This window comes from Bos javanicus, chromosome 14, assembly GCF_032452875.1.
Source record: "Bos javanicus breed banteng chromosome 14, ARS-OSU_banteng_1.0, whole genome shotgun sequence".
In the NCBI taxonomy this organism is placed as follows: Eukaryota; Metazoa; Chordata; class Mammalia; order Artiodactyla; family Bovidae; genus Bos; species Bos javanicus.
Window position 1 is genome coordinate 76,185,219 of NC_083881.1, and position 26,839 is coordinate 76,212,057.

The 26,839-nt window shown below is 40.7% G+C and overlaps 1 protein-coding gene across 1 annotated transcript in view; it reads left to right on the forward strand.

Annotated features, from left to right (window-relative positions):
- Positions 1-23,503, forward strand: part of CNGB3 (cyclic nucleotide gated channel subunit beta 3) — a 190,138-nt gene extending 166,635 nt beyond the window's left edge. Inside the window, exons 16-18 of the mRNA XM_061439435.1 lie at positions 19,543-19,689; positions 19,935-20,109; positions 22,648-23,503. Coding sequence (XP_061295419.1) covers positions 19,543-19,689; positions 19,935-20,109; positions 22,648-22,905 — 580 coding nt within the window. The 3' untranslated portion in view covers positions 22,906-23,503. The remainder of the gene's footprint in view (positions 1-19,542; positions 19,690-19,934; positions 20,110-22,647) is intronic.
- The last annotated feature ends 3,336 nt before the right edge of the window (positions 23,504-26,839 follow it).

Here is a 26,839-nt window from a genome sequence, read left to right on the forward strand (position 1 = left end):
CAGGAGTGAAAACGCTTCCCAGAATATCCAGGTCTTTGTGTGTTCTTTGCCTGTTTCCTATTGCTTCCTTACTGGGAGTCCTTGCAAAAGTGATTTAATATTTTAGTGACTTAATAATCACTGCAGTCTTCAAGGTCACAAAACAAGCAACAGTCTAATCTAAAACATTGCAGAAATTAATTAGGTGACCTGTCTCAAGGGTCGAGTACTCCCTGAAGAATAAGGCTTTATAAATACAAGTACGTTAATTGCTGATATTATCATCACGGGAGGAAATACTCTAAAAATACAATCCAGGTGCGGCTGAACTGCGATTGAAAGGACTCTTAGATTCTTGACAGCAGTTTCTCAAATAAATCTCCTGTTTCGCACTGGGCTTGTAAGGCCAAATTGAAACCAGTAGACCAGACAAGCTCTAAATTTGCTCAATAATCTGGTTAATTCAAGCAACAGGGAGATTTCTGCCTCGATTGTCTTCTTGGCCGTGGTTGAGGAGAGATAGGATGCGTCTGCTTCTTCCCAGATACTCCCAGGCTTCTCGGGCCCACAGCTGTCATATGCCCCTGGCCCTCTAGTTATTTATTCCAGCAATGGAGGCTTGCCTGCCAAATATCTAGATACTGGAAAGATCTAGCAATCGTGTTTACTACTCAAAAATGCTGTGACCTTTGTAAAAACTAGCTAAGTCCAACAGCATCATGTAACTTTTTGAAGAAGGTTCTTTTTTCTTTGGGAAAAAAAGAAAGAAAAAAGAACCGAGGGCTTTCAAGGACATTACATACTAATCCAGAAGAGCAAAGCCCTGACTAAAATATAGATTTACAGCCTGTCATGGAGAAAACCCAGACCGCACTTCCAATTAACATCTGAAGAGTTCAGACACCCCATTTTTAACAGAGAGGCCCAGGGTCTGCTGGGCAATGGCCTTGTAGTAGTTCTGACTCCACTGCTGTTTTTTTTCACAAATACATTTATTGCCAAGTCTTATTCACTGAATATATTTAACCGCTTCCTCTCCTTCTTCTGCATCTGTTAAAAATCTCACTTTTCCTGAAAATGCATCTGAAATTTTTCCCTTGCTAGTGCTCTTATGATTTCAATAGGAATCCCTCCGGTTTCATCTTTCTTTGGATAACCTCCCCCTGGAAAATATCTGTTCGCCTCCCAAGACTTCAATTCACATGTCACCTCCCTGAAGCCATCTCTACTGCTGCTGTTTAATTGCTCAGTTGGGTCCAGCTCTTTGCAACCCCATGGACTGCCAGGAGCCCTGCCAGGCTCCTCTGTCCATGGGATTCTCCAGGCAAGAATACTGAAGTGGGTTGCCATGCCCTCCTCCAGGGGAAGCCATCTCTAACCTCCACCAAAATAACCAGCTGCTTGCTCCCTGTTGTTCCATAGCATTTCATGCATGACTTTACAACAGGAATTACCACTAATTTATAATTAATTTGCTCAAACAAATCTTAATAGACTAAGCAATTAAAATGTAAAAACTAAAACTTTCCATCTTTAAGTCACCAGCAGCTATAGAAAAACTATACAATGTGTTCATTCTCGCTGATATTCTGCCAACCAAAATAGTTTGCAGGTGCTATTCAGAAATCTCTAATTAATTAAGTAGTTAATTGCGATTTGATTTTAAAAAATTATATTCGAGACACCTTACAGCATAATGTGAAGTGCCTCAAGGAAGGCCACACCTGGTCTGGTGAACAAGAAAGGTAAACAATCACCTCCTCCAAGGGCCTTACAAATAAGAGACGAGGAAACAGCAAGATTCCAACAGCAGGTGACAAAATGCTCGGATTGCACGCAATGATGGAGCATACAGATGCTTAGCATAGAGATGCAGAGGTTTCACAAGCATCAATCCGTTAGATTTAGCAGTTGCTTTGGGAGGTGAAGGCAGACCTTTCAGAGCTTCTCAAAAGACTTGTGGGACAATATGTGTGCGTGAAGGTCAGTCCTGGTAGCCCATACAAAGTGAAAAAAGAAAGAAAGAAAGAAAATGAAGTTGCTCAGTTCTGTCTGACTCTTTGTGACCCCATGGACTGTAGCCTGCCAGGCTCCTCCATCCATGGGATTTTCCAGGCAAGAATACTGGAGTGGGTTGCCATTTCCATCTCCAGGGGGCCTTCCCAGCCCAGGATGGAATCCGGGTCTCCAGCCTTGTAGGCAGACTCTTTACCGTCTGAGCCACCAGGAAAGTCAAGCAGTATATAAAAGATTGTTCACATAATGCTTGTAATGGGTTGAACGTTGGCCCCCACAAAGACATATCCATGCCCTAATCCCTGGAACCTGTGAGTCGGCGGTGGGGGGGAGGTGGGGACAAGAGCTTGCAGATGCAGTTAAGCTAAGGATCTCAGGGTGAGATCATTCTGGATTTCGTCGGATGGGCCCTAAATCTAATGACAAGTGTCCTCACATGAGACAGAAGAGAAGACACACAGACACAAGGAGGAGAGGGGACGGCCACGTGAAGACGGAGGCGGAAACTGGAGTTACACAGCCACAGCCAAGGGACTCCTGGAACCACCAAATCTAGGAGAGGCAAGATGGGATTCTTTCCTAGAGTCCTCGGAGAGAGCCAGCCCTGCCAACGTCCTGATTTTGGACTTCTGGCCTCCAGAACTGTGAGAAAATAAATATCGGTTGGTAGTCACTGGTTTTGCAGGAATTTGTTACAGCAGCCCCAGGAAACTAATATAAAACTAAGCTCTTTACACTGTTAACCTTTGAAATTTACTGGGAAAAAAAAGGTTTGCGTGGCACCCCTTCAACTCACCCTACATGGCGGGTCCACACCTAATATCAGTTTCACCTCCAAAGTGTGTCTCCGATCATTTGTACCTTTCCTTCTCTGCTGCCCACACTTCCGTCCACACCACCTCCCTCTCTCACTGGACAACTGCAGCCGCTGCTCCAAGTCTCCCACCCCGACCACCACGCCCTCTGTAATCCAGGCCCCACTCATAGGCTGGGAGGTCTTTCAGAAACAGGGATGACCGTGTCATTCCCCTCCTGCTTAAAACCACTCAAACCATGCAATGCTGTCAGTGCTTTCCTAGAAATAAGATCAGAGAATAAGATCACAGCTCTTGCCTGACCTCCAAGACCTTGCAGAATCCAGCTCCTGCCTACCTCTCCACTGCAGGGTGCACCACACTCCCCCTGCCCACTTTAATCCGTACTTCAATTCCTTGAATGTGCCACATGCCAACAAACCGTGGAGGGTTGATTTATTTTTTCCTAATTTTAAATTTTAAAAATGAGGTAATGTTGGTTTATGACATTAGGTATGTTTCATGCATACATTACATTTTGACTTATACTGCTGCAAGCTTAGCACCAAAAATGTAGTTTTCATCTGTCTATATACTTGACCCCTTTTATCCATGTCACTGTCCTCCAAACCCCTTATGGTAACTAGTGTTCTGTTCTCTGTATCTATGTTTTTGTTTGGTTTATTCATTTATTTTGCATTGTTTTTGCTTTTTATATTCTACATATGAGTAAAAACATATAGTATTTGTCTTCTTCTATCTGACTTATTTCACCCAGTACAATACCCTCAAGATCCATCCTTGTCACAAGTGGCAAGATTTCATCTTCCTATGGCCGAGTAGAATTCCATTGAATGTATCTACCACGCCTTTTCTTTTTAATTTATATATTTTTAATTGGAGGAGAGTTGTTTACAACACTGTTGGTTTGTTGGTTTCTGCCATACGTGAACATGAATCAACCATAGGTATACATAAGTCCCCCCTCTTGAAGCTCTCTCCCACCTCCCACCCCATCCCACGTCTCTAAGTTGTAACAGAGCACCAGGGTGAGCTCCCAGCATCTTATAGCAAATTCCCACTGGTTATGTATTTTACGTATGTATACACATCTTCTTCATTCTTTCACTGATGGACACTAAGGCTGTTTCCATATCATGGCTATTGTAAATAGAGGTGCAATGAACAAGCATAGGGGTGCATATATCTTTTCAAATTAGTCTTTGTTTTCTTTGGATGAACATACAGAAGTGGAACAATTGGATCATATGGTGCTTCTGGTCTTAATTTTTTGGATGAATCTCCATGCTGTTTTTCCATAGCAACCATGGGGAGTTTTTACCTCTGCCCAAATGCACTACCCACCCCATTAACCTAACCTCAGGTTCTTTTGGGACCTCTTTTATTCTCCACTGTAGGGACCTCCCTGGTCTCCTTGCCATATGCTCTGGTTGGGCTACATTCCTTTCTTTCAGAGCACTTACCTTTGTAAGCATGCACTCACTGGTGCATTTATTTCCTCAGCGTCTTTCTTCCTTCCTCACTAAACTGTAAGCACCAGGATTACTCTGGATGGTCGTGCTGGTCACCCTCTGCATCAGGATGTCCAGGGCGGGGCTGGGAGGTCTGCAATGCAGCCTGTACGCCGCTCCTGAGTGTGAGCCCTGCTGTTGTATTCCCCTCATGCACAGGTGCCCTCTACTTTGAAAAAGGGGGCATTTTTCTGGCCAAGCTTGACCTACAGGACTGCATTTGCCCAGAGAGGCTGTATTTTTCCACTGTGCACAAAGACACAGGCCCTAGCAGACACCACACTCAATCTGCTCTTGATCCCCAGCCCTTAGGGCTGTGCCTGCCCCACATAAATGCCTAATAAATAGCTACTGAATAAATAAGTTAACATCATTATCTTTCTATCTTTGTAAATGTACTAACGCATATTCATTTTGTCCTGAGCGTGCATATTCGGCCTTGTGCCCTTTTTGTCAGCTTTTTTATTAAGAATAAGACTGCTGTGTTTGTCCTTGTAAAGTCATTTTCCTTTTCTTTTATTTCTTTAAAGTTTATTCCCCAAAGTGAAATAACTAGGTCGAAAAGTAGAAACATTTCTATAACTTTTGGAATATATGGGCAGATGATTTTCTAGAAAAATTGAACCAATTTATGATACAACGTGCAATATAAAGCTATTTTCCCCTAGCATCAGTGATATTACCTCATTACTCTCACTGGTTTTGCATTTTAATGGGTTGTTTTAATTTTCATTTCTCTAAATAGTGCATAGAAAATAATAGGTCCTTAATAAATATTTTCTAAATGAATTAATTTCCTCTGGGCCTATTTATTTTCATAAACACAATCATTTACTTTCTGCATTTCTTTCGTTGTACAACATTCTTTTTTCATCACACATAACAAGTTATTGAGTAGAATTTAGGCAGTGATATGTTTTAGGAACTGACTCATTTGAAAAGACTCTGATGTTGGGAATGATTGAAGGTGGTAGGAGAAGGGAACGACAGAGGATGAGATGGTTGGATGGCATCACCAGCTCAATGGACATGAATTTGAATGAGCTCCAGGGGTTGGTGATGGACAGGGAAGCCTGGTGTGCTGCAGTCCATAGGGTGGCAAAGAGTCGGACGCGACTGAGTGACTGAACTGAACTGATGTTTTATGTACTCTGGATTTCATTTAAAGTATTTAAGTTCTGACTTCCACCAGCTATATTGGTCAAATCACACCTTCTGCATATTTAGCAGAATATTTAACAAATATTTACTCTAAGCCATTGTGAAAAGGCCAAATATTTTGCAAAATAATTTTAAACTTCTTTGTTCCCTCCAAACAACGTTTGCCTGTTTCTCCTAAACACTCAGTTTTCAAAGTGTGAGCACCAAGGTAGAGTTCTGGGCTTCCCAGGTGGCGCTAGTGGTAAAGAAACCATCTGCCAGTGCAGGAGACAAAAGAGATGCGAGTTCAGTCCTTGGGTCAGGAATATTCCCTGGAAGAGGACATGGCAACCCACTTCAGTATTCTTGCCTGGAGAATCCCCATGGACAGAGGAGCCTGGCCGGCTACAGTCCATACTGTCTCAAAATCAGACATGACCAAAGCGACTTAGCACACAGAAGCACATAAGGCAGAGTTTTAGTTATTTCCAACTGTTTTAATTCCATACTTTTATTCTTCATCAGAATAACTCTGTTATCACTTCCTCCACAACACTGCTTTTCCTAAAATACAGAAATAGTAGATACATTGGAAGTATGAAAGGGGTAAGAAGACTGATTAATACTGAAGGAGAAAAATTTTACTTCCATCTTTTTCTAGCTCAATACTGTGAATACTACCCACGTTTTTAAAAACGTGTTTGTATTTTCACCACATTTTTTAAGAGACAGTGTCTTTGATTGTGTAACATCTTTTTCCTTAGAGCAAAGAGCAACCCTCAGCTAAGTTTCACAATATTCCTGTGAACAACTTTGTTATCAGTTCAGTTCAGTTCAGTCGCTCAGTCGTGTCTGACTCCTTGTGACCCCATGGACTGCAACACGCCAGGCCTCCCCGTCCATCACCAACTCCCAGAGTTTACTCAAACTCATGTCCATTAAGTTGGTGATGCCATCCAACCATCTCATCCTCTGTCGTCCCCTTCTCCTCCCACCTTCAAATTTTCCCAGAATCAGGGTCTTTTCCTATGAGTCAGTTCTTCACATCAGGTGGCCAAAGGATTAGAGTTTCAACTTCAGCATCAACTCTTCCAATGAATAGTCAGGACTAATTTCCTTTAGGATGCACTGGGTGGACCTCCTTGCAGTCCAAGGGACTCTCAAGAGTCTTCTCCAACACCACAGTTCAAAAGCATCAATTCTTCAGCACTCAGCTTTCTTTATAGTCCAACTCTCACATCCATACATGAATACTGGAAAACCATAGCTTTGACTAGACTGACATTTGTTGGCAAAGTAAAGTCTCTGCTTTTTAATATGCTGTCTAGGTTGGTCATAACTTTTCTTCCAAGGAGCAAGCGTCTTTTAATTTCATGGCTGCAGTCACCATCTGCAGTGATTTTGGAGCCCAAAAAATTAAGTCTTTCACTGTTTCCACTGTTTCCTCATCTATTTGCCATGAAGTGATGGGATCAGATGCTATGATCTTAGTTTTCTGAATGTTGAGCTTTAAGCCAACTTTTTAACTCTCCTCTTTCACTTTCATCAAGAGGCTCTTTACTTCCTCTTCACTTTCTGCCATAAGGGTGGTGTCATCTACATATCTGAGGTTATTGATATTTCTCCCAGAAATCTTTATTCCAGCTTGTGCTTCATCCAGCCCAGCGTTTCTCATGATGTACTCTGCATAGAAGTTAAATAAGCAGGGTGACAATATACAGCCTTGACGTACTCCTTTTCCTATTTGGAACCAGTCTGTTGTTCCATGTCCACTTCTAACTGTGGCTTCCTCACCTGCATACAGATTTCTCAAGAGGCAGGTCAGGTGGTCTGATATTCCCATCTCTTGAAGAATTTTCCACAGTTGATTGTGATCCACACAGTCAAAGGCTTTGGCATAGTCAATAAAGCAGAAGTAGATGTTTTTCTGGAACTCTCTTGGTTTTTCCATGATCCAGCAGATGTTGGCCATTTGATCTCTGGTTCCTCTGCCTTTTATAAATCCAGCTTGAACATCTGAAAGTTCAAGGTTCACCTACTGTTGAAGCCTGGCTTGGAGAACACTGATACTTGTTATCAGTACCAGTTTAAACCTGTATTCAGACGTTCTCAGAACTCCTCATAAAGTGACCACCTGGTAACTCTAATTCTATGAAAATCAAGGATCTTTACCATTAATTGGAAGAGCAGAGAGGGAGTAAAGAATCTAACGCTCAGAATTTGGCAGAGCTTATCCTGGCCTGCCTAGCAGGCTTCCTCCCTGATTTTTTCTGACATCCATAGGCAAATCCGTAATGTTAGAACAATAACAATGGCTTCATTAGCAGCGCTAGAGTTAGGGTATAAAGAAAAGACCTCAAGACTTGAGGTCAGCTCTGATCTTGGATTTCAACAGTGGAAAGCATAAGTATCTGTTCTGGAATAAGTCACTTCACTGGACTCTGGGCCTCAGTTTCCATGTCAATAAGTGTAGGCTGAGAACCTACCTCACCAGGTTGATGTGGTCATTAACGTATCACATCGTTAGCTATTTTCTAGCAGAGTATCATATATCTTCCTGGATAGTTGAAGGGATATAAGTAAAGCATGGAGTAAAAAGTGCATGATATTCTTTTTTTCCTTTCTCCTTTCTTAGAATTTTTACCTGGATTCTTCATTGATCATCCACTTCTAAGGCCAATTCAACTCTGAAATAAAGACCTCTTGGGGGAAAGAGGGCTACATGTTTTGTATCTGTGAAATCTGAACCCTCTAACCCTGATGAAAATCCATACCCAGAGATTTTTCTCAAACATGTAGGTTAACATGTGTTTGCCTTGCAGTAATTTTATGAATATCAAAGTCACGGCAAAGAGCAAGCAGCCTGGGCAGAGCTGACATAAGAATGTCGTCTGATATTTGCTAACCCACTAAAGTTTCATAAGAATTTATTTTTAGTGAAGTGGTAAAAAATATTCAAGCAACGAAGTATTTTCCAATAACACTGAAAAGATTTAAAGAATATCTCAAAAATCCTACTTAGGTGACCTAACCTCCTACCTTCCAAATATAATCCAGTTGGAAATTTGCTTAATGAGAGTAGATATTTGAAGTTGTGATCTCTCACTCGGCATGGGATATGATTGCTATTTTTCCATAGACAGTATTTAGAGTTGGATTTATTTCTACTATAGGGAATAATTCTATGTGAGAAAATGCTTTTAGTCAAGAAACTTCTTCATTTTAGGAAGCATTCTCATTTCTTACAGTTATCAAGGCATTAATCATTCTGAACTGTGCGTCTCTGTTTAAGAAGTCTGTCTGGGTTTGCATCCAACTCATCAACAATGAGCTGTGTGACTCTGGGCAAGGTTCCAAACTGAGGTTTCATTTCTTCATGAAATGAAAGTTAAAAGGAGTAATAATAATACATAATTACCTCATAGGATTTGAAAAGCATTATATGTATTAATATACAAAAAGAACTTAGAAAAATACCCCCAAATATTAGCTATTACTATAAAACTGTCACTATTACTAATATCACTATCAGTATTTTCTGGTTGACTAGACAACTAGAAAAAGTCGGATAACCTCACTCATGCTTCTCCCACTCCTGAATCGCAAGAAACTTGAGGTCAGATAGTTTTTTTTTTAATTTGAAATATAGCTGACTTACCATATTGTGTTAGTTTCAGATATACAGCAGAGGGACTCAGTTATACACATATATGTATATATCTATATTCTTTCTTTATCCTTTTCCATTATAGTTTATATAAGATATTGAATATACTTCCCCATGCTCTACAGTAAATAATTTTGTGCATCTATTTTATATTTGGTAGTGTGCATCTGTTAATCCCATACTCCTGATTTACCGCCTGTCCCTTCTTGTTTGGTAACCATAAGTTTGTGTTCTATGTCTGTGAGTCCATTTCTGTTTTGCAAATAGGTTCATTTGTACTAATTTTTAGATTCCACATATACGTAATATAATATTTGTCCTAATCTGACTTACTTCGTTTTATATGATAATGTCTCCGTCCATCTGTGCTGCTGCAAATGACATTATTTCATTCTTTTTTATGACTAATATTTCATTGTGTATATGTGTGTGTAACACATACACAAAGATGTGTATAACACATCTTTATCCATTCATCTGTCAATGCACACTCGCTTTCACGTCTTGGCTATTGTAAGTAGTGATGCTGTAACACTGGGGCGCATGTATCTTTTTTAGCGCTTCTGTCTTTTCCGGGTACATGCCCAGGAGTGGGATTATTGAACCAGATGGTAGTTTTTTAAGGAACCTCCACACTGTTCTCCACGCTGGCTGCACAAATTTACATTCCCACCAACAGTGTAGGCGGGTGCCCTCTTGGTTTGAGGACAGATATTAATCATCTTTATAACCCCAGAACTTAGCACAGTATCTAGGTCATTATGGAGTATGCTATTTCTACACACTCCTAATTTATCTCTAATTTCTTTTTTTCCTTTCCTTTTCAGTTCATACAGTGGATTTCTTATATGTTTCTGCATGATTGGCCTCCAAAGTGTAATGGTCCGTACAATCTCAAACTCTTAGAAAAAACTACTAATCAAGAGAACATTTGAGAAAGACATTGTTTAGGAGGATTATTTTTTTCTCGATAGTCTGGGTACCACTGAAAACAGAGAGGAGTATCTGATATGCCCTATACTGACTGCCCTTCCCACCCACAGAATTGCTCTGATAGAACTGGACTTTGGAATGACACACGACGTTTACTGAGGTCCACATCACAAACGGTGCTGGCGAGCTTAGTTTCGCATCTGTAATAAGAATATGAACATGTTGTCCACCAGTTTCATAGTGGCCTCTCTACTAAAGCCCTTCAGGAGGTATTTCTGTCTTAAAACTAAGAACTGATCACTTTTTATGATGTAAGAGACTTAAAGCCAAATTTGAAGCCCTCTGGTGGCAGAGTTCGCAATCTTGTGTAAACCTCATTTTATGTTTCCATTCTTGTTTTTCTTTTGCTCTTAGGCTCTTTTGTATTCTACTTATCCTTGTGAATGCCTTCTGCGTAAACCAGCTCTGCTAAAAAGGGCTGTGAGGGTGTGTTCCAGTCATATTATAGTTGGTGTGTGCTGTGCACAATTTATGATGCCATACGTGGCAGGCCTGGAAAAGAACTGGGAACGAATGACTGACAAGGGACCATCTGAATATTCTAGCTCTTTCTGATGTAGACACATAACATGCACCTATGTATACATAAACACATATATAGGCATAATTGTTTACTGTATATGTGCATTTACATATTATATGTATATGATGTGTTTATTACATGCATGTATAACATATGTGTATATTATACATGTATAATAGATGTGTATGTAAATATGCTAATATGTACATATATAACCTCCATATTGCTACTGACTCCTGACATTTATCAAGTTTTGCACATACAGGTCATCTCACACTAAATATATTTATACCTTTTCCCTCTGACATTCCCATCACCGATTTCATTTACTTATTCACCTTTCTCATGCTAGTAATATGATGGTTAATTTTGTATGTCAACTTGATGAGCCTAAAGGATGCCCAGATAGTTGATAAAGCATTGTTTCTGGGTGTGTTTGTGAGCGTGTTTGGGGAAGAAATTAGCATTTGAATCAGAGAGTAAGGAAGATCACCCTCAGCAACGTAGGAGGAATCACCAGACCCACTGAGGGCGTGAATAGAACAAAAAGGCAAAAAAAGGGCAAATTCACCCTCTCAGCTTGAGCTAGCGCATCTGCCTTCTGCCCTCAGGCATCAGAGCTCCTGGTTCTGAACATTCAGACCCAGACTTGCGCTTGCACCAGAGGCTCCTCTTTCTGCTTTCTCAGGCCTTCGGACCCAGACTGAATTGTACCACCAGCTTGCTGGTCTCCAGCTTGTATGTGGCAGACGGTGGGACTTCTCAGTCTCCATAACTACATGAGCCAATACCCACAATATATCTCCTTTTATATGTACATACGTAAGTGTGTGTGTGTGTGTGTGTGTGTGTGCGCGCAAATCACACACACGTGTGCACTTGCGCACGTGCACACACACCCTAGTTTTTTCTGTTTCTCTGGAAAACCTTGAATAATAAAGTTTATTATACTTATTGATACTTGTTACAATTACATACCCCATTTTAGGGTTTAAAACTTCTCAGCCAGGAGTTTTACCTAATTACACCTTCATAATTGAATGTCAGGAGTCTACAAACACCTATTTCTCCCTAAGGATAATGATACCTATGCTGCTGCTGCTGCTGCTAAGTCGCTTCAGTCGTGTCCGACTCTGTGCGACCCCATAGACAGCAGCCCACCAGGCTCCCATCCCTGGGATTCTCCAGACAAGAACACTGGAGTGGGTTGCCATTTCCTTCTCCAATGCATAAAAGTGAAAAGTGAAAGTGAAGTCGCTCAGTCGTGTCTGACTCTTTGTGACCCCATGGACTGCAGCCTACCAGGCTCCTCCATCCATGGGATTTTCCAGGCAAGAGTACTGGAGTGGGGTGCCATCACCTTCTCCGATAGTAGGTGCTAAAAGATGGACTTGCTTCCCAAAAGAGTGATTAAGTATCTTGCTCAGAACTATACTTAATAAATAGCAAAGTTCAACTATAGTTCAATTTTTAAAATTTTAAACATTATAAATAAATAAATGGTAGAGTTATCTGGTTCCAAAATCTGTACTCTTTGCACAAAACCATATCATGCTTTAGTGTTTTTCCTTCAGGCCTCCTGAATACATGATAGGTGCTCAATAATTACTTATGTGCTTGGAGTAAGCATCTAAAAGGTCCTTAAGTTCTTGTTTAAGGTCCCAGCAAACAGAGGCAGACCTGGAATTAGAATCCATCCCATCGTTTTCCGAGCTGTTGCTCTATTCACTATTTTTGACCTGGGGACACTTATCATTAACCTCAGCTGTTCACCCTCCAGCACGTGCTCTTTCCGAAACTCTGTGGGCTTGGAAATATTTAGAGATCTTCTTACTAAGCTATTTAGTGAGCGAAACTTTCCATTGGTGGAATGCTGGAGAAGCATTTTGTGGACAGAAGGAAAAAAAAGATGCTATTTTAAACATTGCTGAGAGAGTTTGGGCAAAATCCATCTGGCAGACAGACTATTTCTTCCGTTCAAAAACTCATCAAGCGCTCCAAATGTGTAACCTGTAGGCAACTTTAATTAAGGCTTGAGAAATCTCAAAATAACTTGACATTTAAATATGTTATTTTCTGTTCTGCTCTCATAGTCTGACACACACAGAGACAATCTCAGGTCCAAATTAAGGTCCAAATTAAGCCCCTCAATGCCATCTAGCCCTGCCTAGGCACTGGACTACTCTATTCCAAGGAGATAGGACTGTGAATGAAATAGGCTCATCCAATCACTGTCCTTCAAATGGTAACATCCATTTCATAGATAGGTAGGAAGACAGATGATAAAATAGATGAATGATACAGTAAAATTTCTTTTTCTTCCTCAAAAAAGAAAAGAAATTGAAGGCAGAGCTTGTCTTTGGGAGAACCTCAGGAAAGGACTATAAAGTAAATTGGGTTTTTTTGGCCATGGAGAAACAAACTTTTAAGTTTTTAATGTGAGATCTTGAGCAAAATTAGGCATTAACATGCTCAATTTGTGTGGATTCCAAAGAAATAGTTTCCATCTAGGAGGAGTAAATCCCTTCTTAAGTGACCTGAATAGTCTTGGACTCAAATTTAACATGAAGTTCAGGTGGAGTCTCTGATGCCTTATGGTGGCCTAACAGTAAGCTTTTCTTCCCTCTATTTTATTTTATTATTTTTGCCTTCTCTGGTTTTAATTGAGCATTTTATATAATTCTGTTTTTCTCTTAACATATCTATGATGATTCAAAAATTTCAGTGTTTGCAATACACATTTTAAAATAAGTTTACCTTCACATTTACACTAAACCACTATCACACGTCACTTCATGGCGAATAGATGGGGAAACAATGGAAACAGTGACAGGCTTTATTTTCTAGGGCTCCAAAATCACTGCAGTTGGTGACTGCAGCCATGAAATTAAAAGACTCTTGCTCCTTGGAAGAAAAGCTATGACCAACCTAGACAGCATATTAAAAAGCAGAGACATTACTATGTCAACAAAGTTCTGTATAGTCAAAGCTATGATTTTTCCAATAGTCATGTATACATGTGAGAGTTGGATCATAAAGAAAGCTGAGCACCGAAGAATTGATGCTTTTGAACTGTGGTGTTGGAGAAGACTCTTGAGAGTCCCTTGTACTGCAAGGAGAGCCAACCAGTCCATCCTAAAGGAAATCAGTCCTGAATATTCATTGGAAGGACCGACACTGAAGTTGAAGTTCCAATACTTCGGCCACCTGATGGCGAGAGCTGACTCATTGGAAAAGACCCTGATGCTGGGAAAGATTGAAGGCAGAAAGAGAAGGGGGCAACAGAGGATGAGATGGTTGGATGGCATCACTGACTCAACGGACACGAGTTTGGGTAAACTCCAGGAGTTGGTGATGGACAGGGAGGCCTGGCGTGCTGTGGTCCATGGGGTCACAAAGAGTCAGACACAACTGAGGGACTGAACTGACTGACTTACCAGGTAATCCAGGAGCTTTATAACGGCCTTCCGTACCAGCCCTGAAGACATTAATGTCGGTCATTTCACTTCTCCCCATGCTCAGTCACCCAATACACTGCTACTTTATTTAAAGTTATACTTCAGATCAATTAAAAATAAGAAAAATAAAACTTTTATTTACCTCTACTTATTCCTTCTCCCCTTTAATTCTCTTTATAGACCTAAGTTTTTAATCTGTATCATTTTACTTCTTCCCAAAGAAATTCTTTCAACATTTTTAAAAAGTAGTTCTGCTAATGTCAAAGTCCTTCAGTTTTTGGTTTTCTGAGAAAATCTTTGTCTCTCCTTCACTTTTGAAGAGTAATTTTACTATGCATAGAATTCTAGGTTGATGATTTTGCTCTTCTCAGGCACAATATTTCACTCCACTCTCTTCTTACCTGCATGGTTTCTGATGAAAAGTTCACCATAATTTTTATTATCATTCCTTTATAAGTAATGTTTTCCCCTCTTATCTCTTTTCAAGATTGTCTTTGGTTTACTGCAATTCAAATATGATATGCTCAGGAATGGGGGTGGGAATTTCTTCTGCTTGGTATTCTCTGAGCTTCCTGGAACTGTGGTTTGTTGTCTGTCATTAATTTGGGAAAGTTCTTGCCATAATTACTTCAAGTTCTTTTTTTAGTATTAGAGATTGGTAGTTGCTTCTCTGTGTGTGTGTATATATATAATACTTTTTGAGAATATTTCACAGTTCTCGATGTTCTGTTTTTATTTTCTTTTTCTCTCTTCGCATTTCAGTTCAGGAACTTTCTACACGTCTCATGTAATCTTTTCTTGGCCATACTCAGTCTATTGATGAGCCCATCAAAGTCACTATTCATTTCTGCTACAGTATTTTTGATTTCTAACATTTCCTCTAGAACCTGTCTTGGAATTTTTATCTCTCTGCTTACATTACCCATCTGTTCTTGAATGATGTCTACTTTTTCCAATAGATCCTTTAACATATTAATCATGGTTATTTTAAACTCTCTATCTGATCATTCCAACATCTGTTTTACATCTCAGTCTGGTTCTGATGCTTTCTTTGGCTCTTCCGGCTGTATTTCACTAATTTTTTAGCGTGCTTTGTAATTTTTGTTAAAAATTGTACATGATGTAATGGGAACTGAGGCGAAAGGTTTAGAATGAGATGTTATATTACTCTCATTAGGAGTCGAGCTGTGTTTACCGTTTGCTGTAGCTGTGGGTGCTGGACCTTCTAAATGTCTCCAGCGCCCTTGTTTCCATCTCCTCTGTTGCCTTTGGCCTTCCTTAAATACTCCTCCTCAGAGCAAGTCTGCATTTTGCAACTACAATCCACTCTTTTTATACAGAAGCCCCTTTGACATGGTGCTAAGGTATGGGGGAGAGCTCAGACTTTAGGATTAAATCTCAGTCTTTTAGGGCACTTATGTCCCTGGGATGCGATCTTCACAGGTCCTTCTTATCCTATTACATAAGACAGGAAGGCTAGAAGTGCCTAGAGTGAGAGAAATGCCCTTCCTGAAGGTGGATAAGACTCTGGTAATCTTTTTCCCTGGATGTAGGCCTTTGTGATGGAGAAAAAAATACACCCTGGGAGTTTTGTTTTGTTTTGTTTTTTAACAATGATTAATTATCCCCTTTTACTGCCAGAGCAACAAGCAGATCTTTCTTGGCTCTCAACCATGAGAATTTGCTGGAGTTTCTCAACGTCAAACCCATAAAAGTATCAGTTTCCCCCTCATTGTGACCCTCTGAGTTTCTCATTCTCTTGATAATTTACTCTCAACCTATAGCAATTTGTCAAAATTACCGTTTAAGTGTTCCCTACCAGTTACAGCTCCAAGGGCTTCTACCCAGATAAGCAGGTCTGGCCATGACCTTCTGAAATCATCTGATTATCCAGATTGGGGTGGGGGTTGACCTTGCAACCTCAGTTCTCTGACAGGTCTGAGAAAAGTCATTGGGTTTTCAGTTTGTTCAACTTTTTCAAGTGGTAAAGACAGGAATGACAGCTTCCACGCTCTTTACATGTCACAGCTAAACTCTGTTAGTTTTCTAATGATTAACGGCCAGTCAGAATGTTCCATTTTCTGCAACAACAGCTGGAGAAGTACACATGGTCTGATATCAATCTTCAGGCCCAAGATCCAGGCAGCTTCTCACATCTCATTGCCCCCAAAGGCAGGGCTGTGAAAGCGTGAGCATTTCCATTGCCAGACCGCTTGCTCAGTCCTTCCCAACCCTGGAGATTGTTTTCATTAATGTGAGACTTCTTTCTCCATTCCTAAATGGTTGACTCCAAGAGGCTGAATCTCAGTGAGTGTTACCATCTCACTGCAGAGCCTGTAGTGTGTTTTTTTTAACATTTGAAATGTGCTTTTTATTGTCTTGTTTTCAAAGATCAACCCTCATTTTCTAGATTACTGCTGAATTATAGAAGTTATATTTATTTGTTTCATTCACTCCGTTGTTCATTTATTTGATAACTATCTATTGGCTACTTCCAAAAGGCAAAATGCCCCAGCTATACCCTGAGAAAGACTAGGGATCTCTTCAAGAAAATCAGAGATACCAAAGGAACATTTCATGCAAAGATGGGCTCGATAAAGGACAGAAATGGTATGGATCTAACAGAAGCAGAAGATACTAAGAAGAGATAGCAAGAATCACAGAAAAACTGTACAAAAAAGATCTTCACGACCCAGATAATCACGATGGTGTGATCACTGACCTAGAGCCAGACATCCTGGAATGTGAAGTCAAGTGGGCCTTAGAAAGCATCACTATGAACAAAGCTAGTGGAGGTGATGGAATTCCAGTGGAGCTATTCCAAATCCTGAAAGATGATGCTGTGAAAGTGCTGCACTCAATATGCAAGAAAATTTGGAAAACATAGCAATGGCCACAGCACTGGAAAAAGTCAGTTTTCATTCCAATCCCAAAGAAAGGCAATGCCAAAGAATGCTCAAACTACCGCACATTTGCACTCATCTCACATGCTAGTAAAGTCATGCTCAAAATTCTCCAAGCCAGGCTTCAGCAATATGTGAACCGTGAACTTCCTGATGTTCAAGCTGGTTTTAGAAAAGGCAGAGGAACCAGAGATCAAATTGCCAACATCTGCTGGATCACGGAAAAAACAAGAGAGTTCCAGAAAAGCATCTATTTCTGATTTATTGACTATGCCAAAGCCTTTGACTGTGTGGATCACAATAAACTGTGGAAAATTCTTCAAGAGATGGGAATACCAGACCACCTGATCTGCCTCTTGAGAAATTTGTATGCAGGTCAGGAAGCAACAGTTAGAACTGGACATGGAACAACAGACTGGTTCCAAATAGGAAAAGGAGTTCGTCAAGGCTGTATATTGTCACCCTGTTTATTTAACTTCTATGCAGAGTACATCATGAGAAACGCTGGACTGGAAGAAACACAAGCTGGAATCAAGATTGCCAGGAGAATATCAATAACCTCAGATATGCAGATGACACCACCCTTATGGCAGAAAGTGAAGAGGAACTCAAAAGCCTCTTGATGAAAGTGAAAGTGGAGAGTGAAAAAGTTGGCTTAAAGCTCAACATTCAGAAAACGAAGATCATGGCATCTGGTCCTGTCACTTCATGGGAAATAGATGGGGAAACAGTGGAAACAATGTCAGACTTTATTTTTTGGGGCTCCAAAATCACTGCAGATTGTGACTGCAGCCATGAAATTAAAAGACGCTTACTCCTTGGAAGGAAAGTTATGACCAACCTAGATAGCATATTCAAAAGCAGAGACATTACTTGGCCAACAAAGGTTCGTCTAGTCAAGGCTATGGTTTTTCCAGTGGTCATGTATGGATATGAGAGTTGGACTGTGAAGAAGGCTGAGCACTGAAGAATTGATGCTTTTGAAGTGTGGTGTTGGAGAAGACTCTTGAGAGTGCCTTGGACTGCAAGGAGATCCAACCAGTCCATTCTGAAGGAGATCAGCCCTGGGATTTCTTTGGAAGGAATGATGCTAAAGCTGAAACTCCATACTTTGGCCACCTCATGGGAAGAGTTGACTCATTGGAAAAGACTCTGATTCTGGGAGGGATTGGGGGCAAGAGAAGGGGACGACAGAGGATGAGATGGCTGGATGGCATCACTGACTCGATGGACATGAGTCTCAGTGAACTCCGGGAGTTGTTAATGGACAGGGAGGCCTGGCATGCTGCGATTCATGGGGTCGCAAAGAGTTGGACGTGACTGAGTGACTGATCTGATGTGATCTAATACCCTGAGAGATATAAAACCCACAATTCTCGAACATTCCAAGTGGGAAGTGGTATATGAATGACCATAGCTATTGTTTCACTAAGCCACGTTCAACTCTTTGCAACCCCATGGACTGTAGCCTGCCAAGGTTCCTCTGCCCATGGAATTTTCCAGACAAGAATACTAGAAAGGGTTGCCATTTCCTTCTCCAGGGGATCTTCCCAACCCAGGTATTGAACCTGTGTCTCCTGCTTGGCAGGCAGATTCTTTACTACTGAGCCACCTGGGAAGCCCTAATAACCGTACTACAGAGCAATTTATGATACTGAGAAATAATTTGATCTGGAAACTACTTATAGGAAGAGAGTGAATCTACCTAGTGTTACCAAAGTATCATTAAGATTTGCTGTCAGAGCTTTATTACTCAGAGTACAGGCGAAACAGAATGTACATTTAAGGAAATTAACTAAGAAGACTTTAATAAAGGGATTATTGACAGAAGTCAGTCAAAGAAAATTAAAAGACAAATCTAAGAGTACCCAACAAGAGATGCTGATATATCTCAAAGCTAGCTACAAGGGAGCTGTTTTCACAGCCAAGCCTAAAGGGCACAAGGGCAGGGCATGTTATCAGGGCCCAGAAAGAAATCTGTGGGAGCTGTTCTAGGAGACGGCCACGTGTCAGGGGCTGTGGATTTTTGGTAGCAACTGCAGCCATTGCTAACCTAAGTCCTGGCAGGGCAAGAATGGGGGAATAAATGCTCCAAAACCACTCTCTACCTGCTTTCTGACTTCCTCCTCATATTTCCCATTGGCTCACCCCAAATCAAAGTCAGAGAGCAAACCCACAATTCAGCTTCCTGGAGGGCAAAGAGGTCAGGAGGGATAAAAGGTGAGTGTGGAAGAGCAAATAAAGGATTCCCACCAAAGAGAGGCAGCGCTTCTGGAATCTGGGAGGAAGAGTCTCCCGGGCTCTGATGGCTACAAAGCCTTGATTTGAGGCGGGAGTTAGATGCCAAACATGTCAAAAGCTGTTGCCACTTCTATTGCCGCCACATCCTGACTCTCCACAGAATCACCTGACCTCTCACCCCAGGGAATGACCCTGAGGCAGTATAAATGGCTCTGACATGTGGTATTTATTTTTTAAAAGATTTTGGTGGAGGGAGATAGAAAATTGTGGCAAAGATTTGCTTTTCTGTCTTACAGCCTTCTAGCGGCAAGAGGAGGAAACCGAAGAACGGCCAACGTGGTGGCCCACGGCTTTGCCAATCTTTTAACTCTCGACAAAAAGACCCTCCAAGAAATTCTAGTGCATTATCCAGATTCTGAAAAGCTGCTCATGAAGAAAGCCAGGTACCATCTTTGAAATCTCATTAGAGAAAAAAAAAAAAAAAACCCCATTAGAGAGGAGTTGGCCTCACTTGACACTGTGTTCATGGCTGCAGTTAACTGTTTGCAGGAGAACCACCTAACATACTATTGCTTACGCAGTTATGCATTGAAAACTTCACAGATTAGGCGAAAAGATAGTATTTCTGGGAAGTTCTTCCAGAATCCTCACAATGCTATCTAAAATGGCCTTTCTCTCCTGCCCACAGAGTGCTTCTAAAGAACAAAGCTCCAGGCACAGGGGCAACCCCCCCAAACAAAGGACTTGCCTTTCTCTTCCCACCGAAACAAGAAACACCCAAAATGTTTAAAGCTCTTCTGGGAAGCTCTGGAAAAGCAGGTCTTGCAAGACTACTCACGTTGAAGAGAGAACAAACCGCTCAGGTAATAGGACAGAGGGAAAGGAGGGCTGTAACAGAGACCCCCGGACGAAATACACTCAGACAAGCTCCTACTTTAATCCTGTGTCAGACACTGGGATAATCTGGATTCATCTAATGCATATAATTGCTACATTATACACAGCACTTACTATTATTTACTGTATACCCATGTATCATCACAGTTAACCCCCTGGGTTTATTATGACAGTTTCAGTGTTTTGTGACTATATATATATATATATATATATGAGAAAAGGTGAAAGGGTTAGTCGCTCAGCAGTGTCTAACTCTTTGCGACCCCATGGACTATAGCCCGCCAGGCTCCTCTGTCCAGGGAGTTCTCCAGGCAAGAATACTGGACTAGGTAGCCATTTTAATCTAGACTGATTTCTGTTGGATTCTATATTCCTCAGACAGTAGAGAATCTGCCTGCAATGCAGGAGACCCAGATTCGATCCCTGGGTCAGGAAGATACCCTGGAGAAAGGAATAGCAATCAACTCCCGTATTCTTGCCTGGAGAATCCCCATGGACAGAGGAGTCTGGTGGGCTGCAGTCCATGGGGTCACAAAAAGTTGGACATGACTGAGCGACTAAACCCAACACCGAGATTGTGTGTATATGGCATCCCTGGCGGCTCGATTTGTGTTTTCTGTGTTTGTGAAACTGCTTACTCACTAAAGTGTGTTTGTAGCCTCAAAACCAATATTTAAGGGGTTTGGGGGGTCATTCACAGGCATACATGTACAGAATAGCGAAAATTTAAGTTGCTGGGGGCACATGTTTTCAGCTGAATTTGAACAAGGAGACACTCTGCCTTGTTGTTTCAGCTCTCACACTGTGAATGAATGAACTTTTCATGCTCTATTTATTGTCACATTTTTTGTATTTTTGTGCATTTCCCCCCTCCCACTATTAAAAATGGCCCTCAAACATAGTGCCAAAGTACTGTGTTCCAAAGGGCAAAAAAGCAGTGATGTGCCCTACAGAGAAACACGTGTATTAGATAAGCTTCATCCGGGCATGAGTCAGAGTGCTACTGGCTGTGAGTTCAATGTAATGAATAAACCATACATATTAAATAAGGTGTTTCTAAATAGAAATGTATGTAAAACAAGGTTATGTATTGAGGAGTTGACAAAAATGTTAAAACCAGAGGCTTGTAGGATCCTAAACTTGCATTATCCCAAAGAGCAGGGGTTGCTAGTTCAGTGTTTAAGGAAGCTTTATAGAACAAAACTACCATGAATAATGAGGATCAACTGTATTTATATAAACATATATATACCTATAAATGTGTAAGACATTTTACCAGCCGTTAAACATTTTCACCAGTATTCATTCAATTACTAAGACAGAAGTAACCTCACAGAGGGCATCACAGCCTTCATGTTATAGCTGAATAAACTGAGATCCAGATCAATTATTTAGATAAGATCACCATCAGTGACAGAGCAAAAGTTATTAGTCAGAAATTCAGACTTCAACACCTACACCAAGCTGTCTCCTAATTCCTAGAAATGTCATGAAACTGAAATGTTTTAGTTTTTCTTTTTTTTTTTCATATTTCTTTGATTCTCATGATAAGTTTATGAGGCCAGATCCTGAAAAACAGAGCAAAGATTCAAGTTTTCTGAATCTAGTTATTATGTTGTCTCTAAAACAGTAAGAAATGAGTATCTGACTCTTTCTGAAAATTGGTAAAGCAAATATTATAAAGTCAATCACACTCAAGAGATTCAAAGTTGCTTCTTCCTTTTCCACACACGCAACACTGTGATAGAGGTCAGGGTACACCAGATGCCTCGTTTAATTGGCAGACAAATAATAATCTGTGTAGAAGACTTATGGGGAAAACAACTCTGTAGGTCAGTGTGTTAATTAAGGCTTTCAACTCTGTATATGCACCTTCATACCCTGTACAAGCCTCTTTCAAACTGATCTCAAGCATCACCAGCAAACAGCCTGGTATGTTTCTTAATCTGAAATTTATACAGATGACCCTAAATGCCAAAGGTTCTAAAATTATATCAAATACCCATGGAGCAAATGGAGAAGACTGTACTAGGAAGGAGACATGAATTTCTCCCTGAGATGCTCCCATGAGCTTATGCAGGAGGGAAACCATAGTTCTAGAGTGTTTTTACAGCATTATTTGGTATTGGGCTAATACTTTTTTATTAAAAGATAAATATTTAAAATTTCATCTTCATAAAATAAATAAGTAAATATTTGAAAAGCAAAGCGTCTTGAGCACTAAGTCTAATAATTCAGAGACCATGGGAGCCAATAGGGAGCAAATTCCTTGGCAGGAACAGAAATGTAAGGCACACTAACCCTGAGTTCAAAGGTGACAGCTCAACCCCATTCTCCAGCACATCTGAAAACTTAGTTAAAGGATAGTCAACGGCAGACATGATTCCCATATTACGTCAGTCTTTCGACGGCGATCCTTAGGTATTGCATATTAATCAAAAGACTCCAACATCCTCGATTAAGATTTCAGCACCAATCAACTCTTTTCAATAACTTTCTTCTAGAGAAAAGACGAAAACCAGGAAGAAGAGAATAAAGGAAAAGAATCTGAAGATAAAGGAAGAGCAACAGCAGAGAAACCACTTGAAACATCCAAATGTGAAACGAGTTCCATTACAGCGGAGGGAGCGCCCCAGGCAACTAGAAGGGCGGTTTTGCCCAGAGGAAGTACCCGTCACTCACTCATCATCAACATGGCTCCTTCTGCCGAGGCCGGGGAAGAGGTTCTGACGATCGAAGTCAAAGAAAAGGCTAAGCAATAAATATGTGATGATCTTTAGACATACTCTAGCTAGTTCCCCGAGAGATTACAGCCAGGATCGGAGTTTAATCTAATGACAGGAAAAGACCTTGCCGGCACCCTTGAGAAACCACAGGCAAATCTCTAGCTTAGTTTCTAGGGCGTATCTGAGAGTGTGATCTTCTGCAGTGGCAATAAGAAGATTATTAAGGAAAAAATCCCTATTCTCCGTTGTCATCAGCTTTGTGCAATTGGTATTCTCCTAATGGTACCTAGAAGGTTATTTTTCTTCTGTACTTTCTTGATGATGTTTCTTCCCTCCGTTTTGATTAGGTTGGTCTTGGCTCTGAAATAATTCACTAGGTTTTTCTCTTAATTGTGTGTGTGTGTGTGTGTGTGTGTGTGTGTGTGTTAAAGTCTTGCATTGCACTGTTAGTCTTGGTTAAATGTTCTATGTATATGACTGTTACCTCTTACTTGGGGAGTGTGAGATTTTAATAAAATGTCAAACATCAACTGATTTTTATCCAAGCCAGGGTTATGTCAGTCAAGTATCAGATCAACCCACCAGGTGGGATTAAAGGAAGCAATCATTATGAATTCAATGGATATAAAACCCACCTTGCAGAGGAGTCCTCTGAAGACCACAGCTGGTCAGCAATACTAACAACAGTGAAAGTGAAAGTGTTAGTTGTATAGACTCTTTTCAACCCCATGGACTGTAGCCAACCAGGTTCCTCTCTCTGTGGGATTCTCCAGGCAAGAATACTGAAGTGAGCTGCCATTCCCGTCTCCAGGGTATCTTCCTGACCCAGGAATCGAACCCAGGTCTCCTGCATTGCAGGCAGATTCCTTACCCTCTGAGCCAAGAGGGAAGCCCAAACCCACAAGCAAAATCACATTGCAGCAACATGTTGGAAAAACTATACCCTTTACTAAAGACAACGCTTTAATATTTTCATTCATACCAGCTTAGAAGTCTCATCTGGCTCAACAGACTCAAACAGGAGAAATCAGATTGTCCCCATCTTCCAGGAGGCTAAAGCAACATTTCTCAGAAGCTTGCAGGCATTTGCTTCAGAAGGTGCCAAATTTGAGCTTCTTGTTTTCAGCTTTAGTAAAAACTGATGAGGTTAGGAAGGCAGACTGTACACATGTCAGATTGACATATCCCTACAATTTCCGGAAACTACATGTACAGCTGTTTACAAAATCTCCGAGTTAATTAAGTGCACTTTAGGAAGTTGTCCTCATGAATCAGCTAGCATTAGCATAATTACCAAAGTTTCATGCTGTGAGGAGGCTAAAAAAGCCAGGCTGCTGTCGGAGGTAATAATACATATAGAATTCCATTCTAATAAATGCCATTACTGTATAACATTACGTTCAGTATAATAAGGCTATTTCCAAGTCTCAGAAGATGGTCACTGTAACAGCACTTTGCTGAGAGTGTTTTAACAAATTATATTAGCCAAGAAGCCTATAACACAGACACATTCAGCAAACCATGTATAAATTAATCACTAGAAGAAACTGTATCATTTGTTACTCCCATTTTTATATGCAAAAATATTAAGAGTATCACAGAGACATGACAAATTTTACAAAAGGTTGGGTGGTGTTTTTCCATAGTTAAGCAAACAGAGAGAAATTGTTAAATAGTGCTTATTTGGTAAATGGGAGTTTGTTGTGGAGAGTGATTACAAGAGCCAGAAAGAAAAGGTAAAAAAAAAATGTTTTTTAAAGGTAAAAATCAGGTCAGATCAGATCAGTCGCTCAGTCGTGTCTGACTCTTTGTGACCCCATGAATCGCAGCACGCCAGGCCTCCCTGTCCATCACCAACTCCTGGAGTTCACTCAGACTCACGTCCATCGAGTCAGTGATGCCATCCAGCCATCTCATCCTCTGTCGTCCCCTTCTCCTCTTGCCCCCAATCCCTCCCAGCATCAGAGTCTTTTCCAATGAGTCAACTCTTCCCATGAGGTGGCCAAAGTATGGAGTTTCAGCTTTAGCATCATTCCTTCCAAAGAAATCCCAGGGCTGATCTCCTTCAGAATGGACTGGTTGGATCTCCTTGCAGTCCAAGGGACTCTCAAGAGTCTTCTCCAACAGCACACTTCAAAAGCATCAATTCTTCGGCACTCAGCTTTCTTCACAGTCCAACTCTCACATCTATACATGACCACAGGAAAAACCATAGCCTTGACTAGATGGACCTTTGTTGGCAAAGTAATGTCTCTGTTTTTGAATATGCTATCTAGGTTGGTCACAACTTTCCTTCCAAGGAGTAAGCGTCTTTTAATTTCATGGCTGCAGTCACCATCTGCAGTGATTTTGGAGCCCAGAAAAATAAAGTCTGACACTGTTTCCACTGTTTCCCCATCTATTTCCCATGAAGTGATGGGACCAGATGCCATGATCTTTGTTTTCTGAATGTTGAGCTTTAAGCCAACTTTTTCACTCTCCACTTTCACTTTCATCAAGAGGCTTTTGAGTTCCTCTTCACTTTCTACCATAAGGGTGGTGTCATCTGCATATCTGAGGTTATTGATATTTCTCCTGGCAATCTTGATTCCAGCTTGTGTTTCTTCCAGTCCAGCGTTTCTCATGATGTACTCTGCATAGAAGTTAAATAAACAGGGTGACAATATACAGCCTTGACAAACTCCTTTTCCTATTTGGAACCAGTCTGTTGTTCCATATTCAGTTCTAACTGTTGCTTCCTGACCTGTATACAAATATCTCAAGAGGCAGATCGGGTGGTCTGGTATTCCCATCTCTTGAAGAATTTTCCACAGTTGATTGTGATCCACACAGTCAAAGGCTTTGGCATAGTCAATAAATCAGAAATAGATGCTTTTCTGGAACTGTCTTGTTTTTTCCATGATCCAGCGGATGTTGGCAATTTGATCTCTGGTTCCTCTGCCTTTTCTAAAACCAGCTTGAACATCAGGAAGTTCATGGTTCACATATTGCTGAAGTCTGGCTTGGAGAATTTTGAGCATTACTTTACTAGCGTGTGAGATGAGTGCAAATGTGCGGTAGTTTGAGCATTCTTTGGCATTGCCCTTCTTTGGTACTAGAATGAAAACAGACTTTTTCCAGTCCTGTGGCCACTGCTATGTTTTCCAAATTTGCTGGCATATTGAGTGCAGCACTTTCACAGCATCATCTTTCAGGATTTGGAATAGCTCCACTAGAATTCCATCACCTCCACTAGCTTTGTTCATAGTGATGCTTTCTAAGGACCACTGGACTTCACATTCCAGGATGTCTGGCTCTAGGTCAGTGATCACACCATCGTGATTATCTGGGTCGTGAAGATCTTTTTTGTACAGTTCTTCTGTGTATTCTTGCCATCTCTTCTTAATATCTTCTGCTTCTGTTAGGTAAAAATAGGACCTCTAAAAAGTCTGATAATAAGGAAAAAAATAAATGAGAAAAGTCCTGAGCTTATGAATTGTATGTTCCCCCTTATATCCTATAAAGAAAGTAAAATTAACCTCTATTATGCTCTTCCTCTGTCATTTATTTTCTCTCCCAAACTATCCTTTTTTAGATAATATCTTCATCCTACCAGACTCTCAGACTCAAATCTAAGAATAATTAGCAATTCTTCCATTGCTTATATAGTGCACCAAATCCTGTCTCTTTCTTAAATCTTACTAATTTCCCTTTCCTTTTCAACTTCAACGCTAACCATCCAGTTCATATTTTCTGTTCGATTCAAATAAATAATCACTTTTTACCCACTATCTGCTTTAATCACGTTATCTTTCTTGGTCCTTCTGCCATGGCTAAAGTCAGGCCTTTCTCAAATACAACTATCTTAGACCGTTTGGGCTGCTGTAATAAAAGTACCACATACAGGGTAGCTTATGAACAACACAGTGTATTTCTCACAGGTCTGGAGGCTGGGAAATGCAGGATCGAAGCCCAACATGGTTCTTAGAAG